The sequence below is a fragment of the Apaloderma vittatum genome, unplaced genomic scaffold, assembly GCF_000703405.1.
Source record: "Apaloderma vittatum isolate BGI_N311 unplaced genomic scaffold, ASM70340v1 scaffold39664, whole genome shotgun sequence".
In the NCBI taxonomy this organism is placed as follows: domain Eukaryota; kingdom Metazoa; phylum Chordata; class Aves; order Trogoniformes; family Trogonidae; genus Apaloderma; species Apaloderma vittatum.
The window spans coordinates 17820-18147 of record NW_009713943.1 but is presented as its reverse complement, the minus strand read 5'-3'; the positions used below and the strand labels follow the sequence as shown (position 1 = coordinate 18147).

The window sequence follows — 328 nt, the reverse complement described above, 5'->3', positions numbered from 1 at the left end:
AGGGCGGCCCCCGGCCCCCAGGTGAGTTCCTCGCTCTCGTTCCGCCGCAGCCCTGCGCCGCGCAATTCGGAGGTTTTGACTCCTCGGACGAAGAGGCCGCTGAGGAGGACCCGAGGCCGCTGCCGATCTCCTGGTGAGGCGCGCCCCCTCGGAAAACTGGGTTTGCCTTAAACCCTTCTCCTGCGGGCCGGGAGCGTTTTCCTGAGGGAAACCCGTGCGGGCCTCTGGAGAACTGCCGGGGCTGAGGTGGTGGTTGGTCTGAGGGTGCCCTTGGGAGGGGATGAAGCTGCGGGTGGTGACCTGCCCGCCGGTGCGGGCCCGGGGGGCG

The 328-nt window shown here is 69.8% G+C and overlaps 1 protein-coding gene across 1 annotated transcript in view; it reads left to right on the top strand.

Annotated features, from left to right (window-relative positions):
* Positions 1 to 8: 8 nt before the first annotated feature.
* The window catches only part of CDKN3 (cyclin-dependent kinase inhibitor 3), a gene marked incomplete at its 5' end in the record, with an annotated part of 6802 nt that continues 6482 nt past the window's right edge, over positions 9 to 328 (top strand). The window contains one exon of the mRNA XM_009868555.1: positions 9 to 133. Coding sequence (XP_009866857.1) covers positions 9 to 133 — 125 coding nt within the window. The remainder of the gene's footprint in view (positions 134 to 328) is intronic.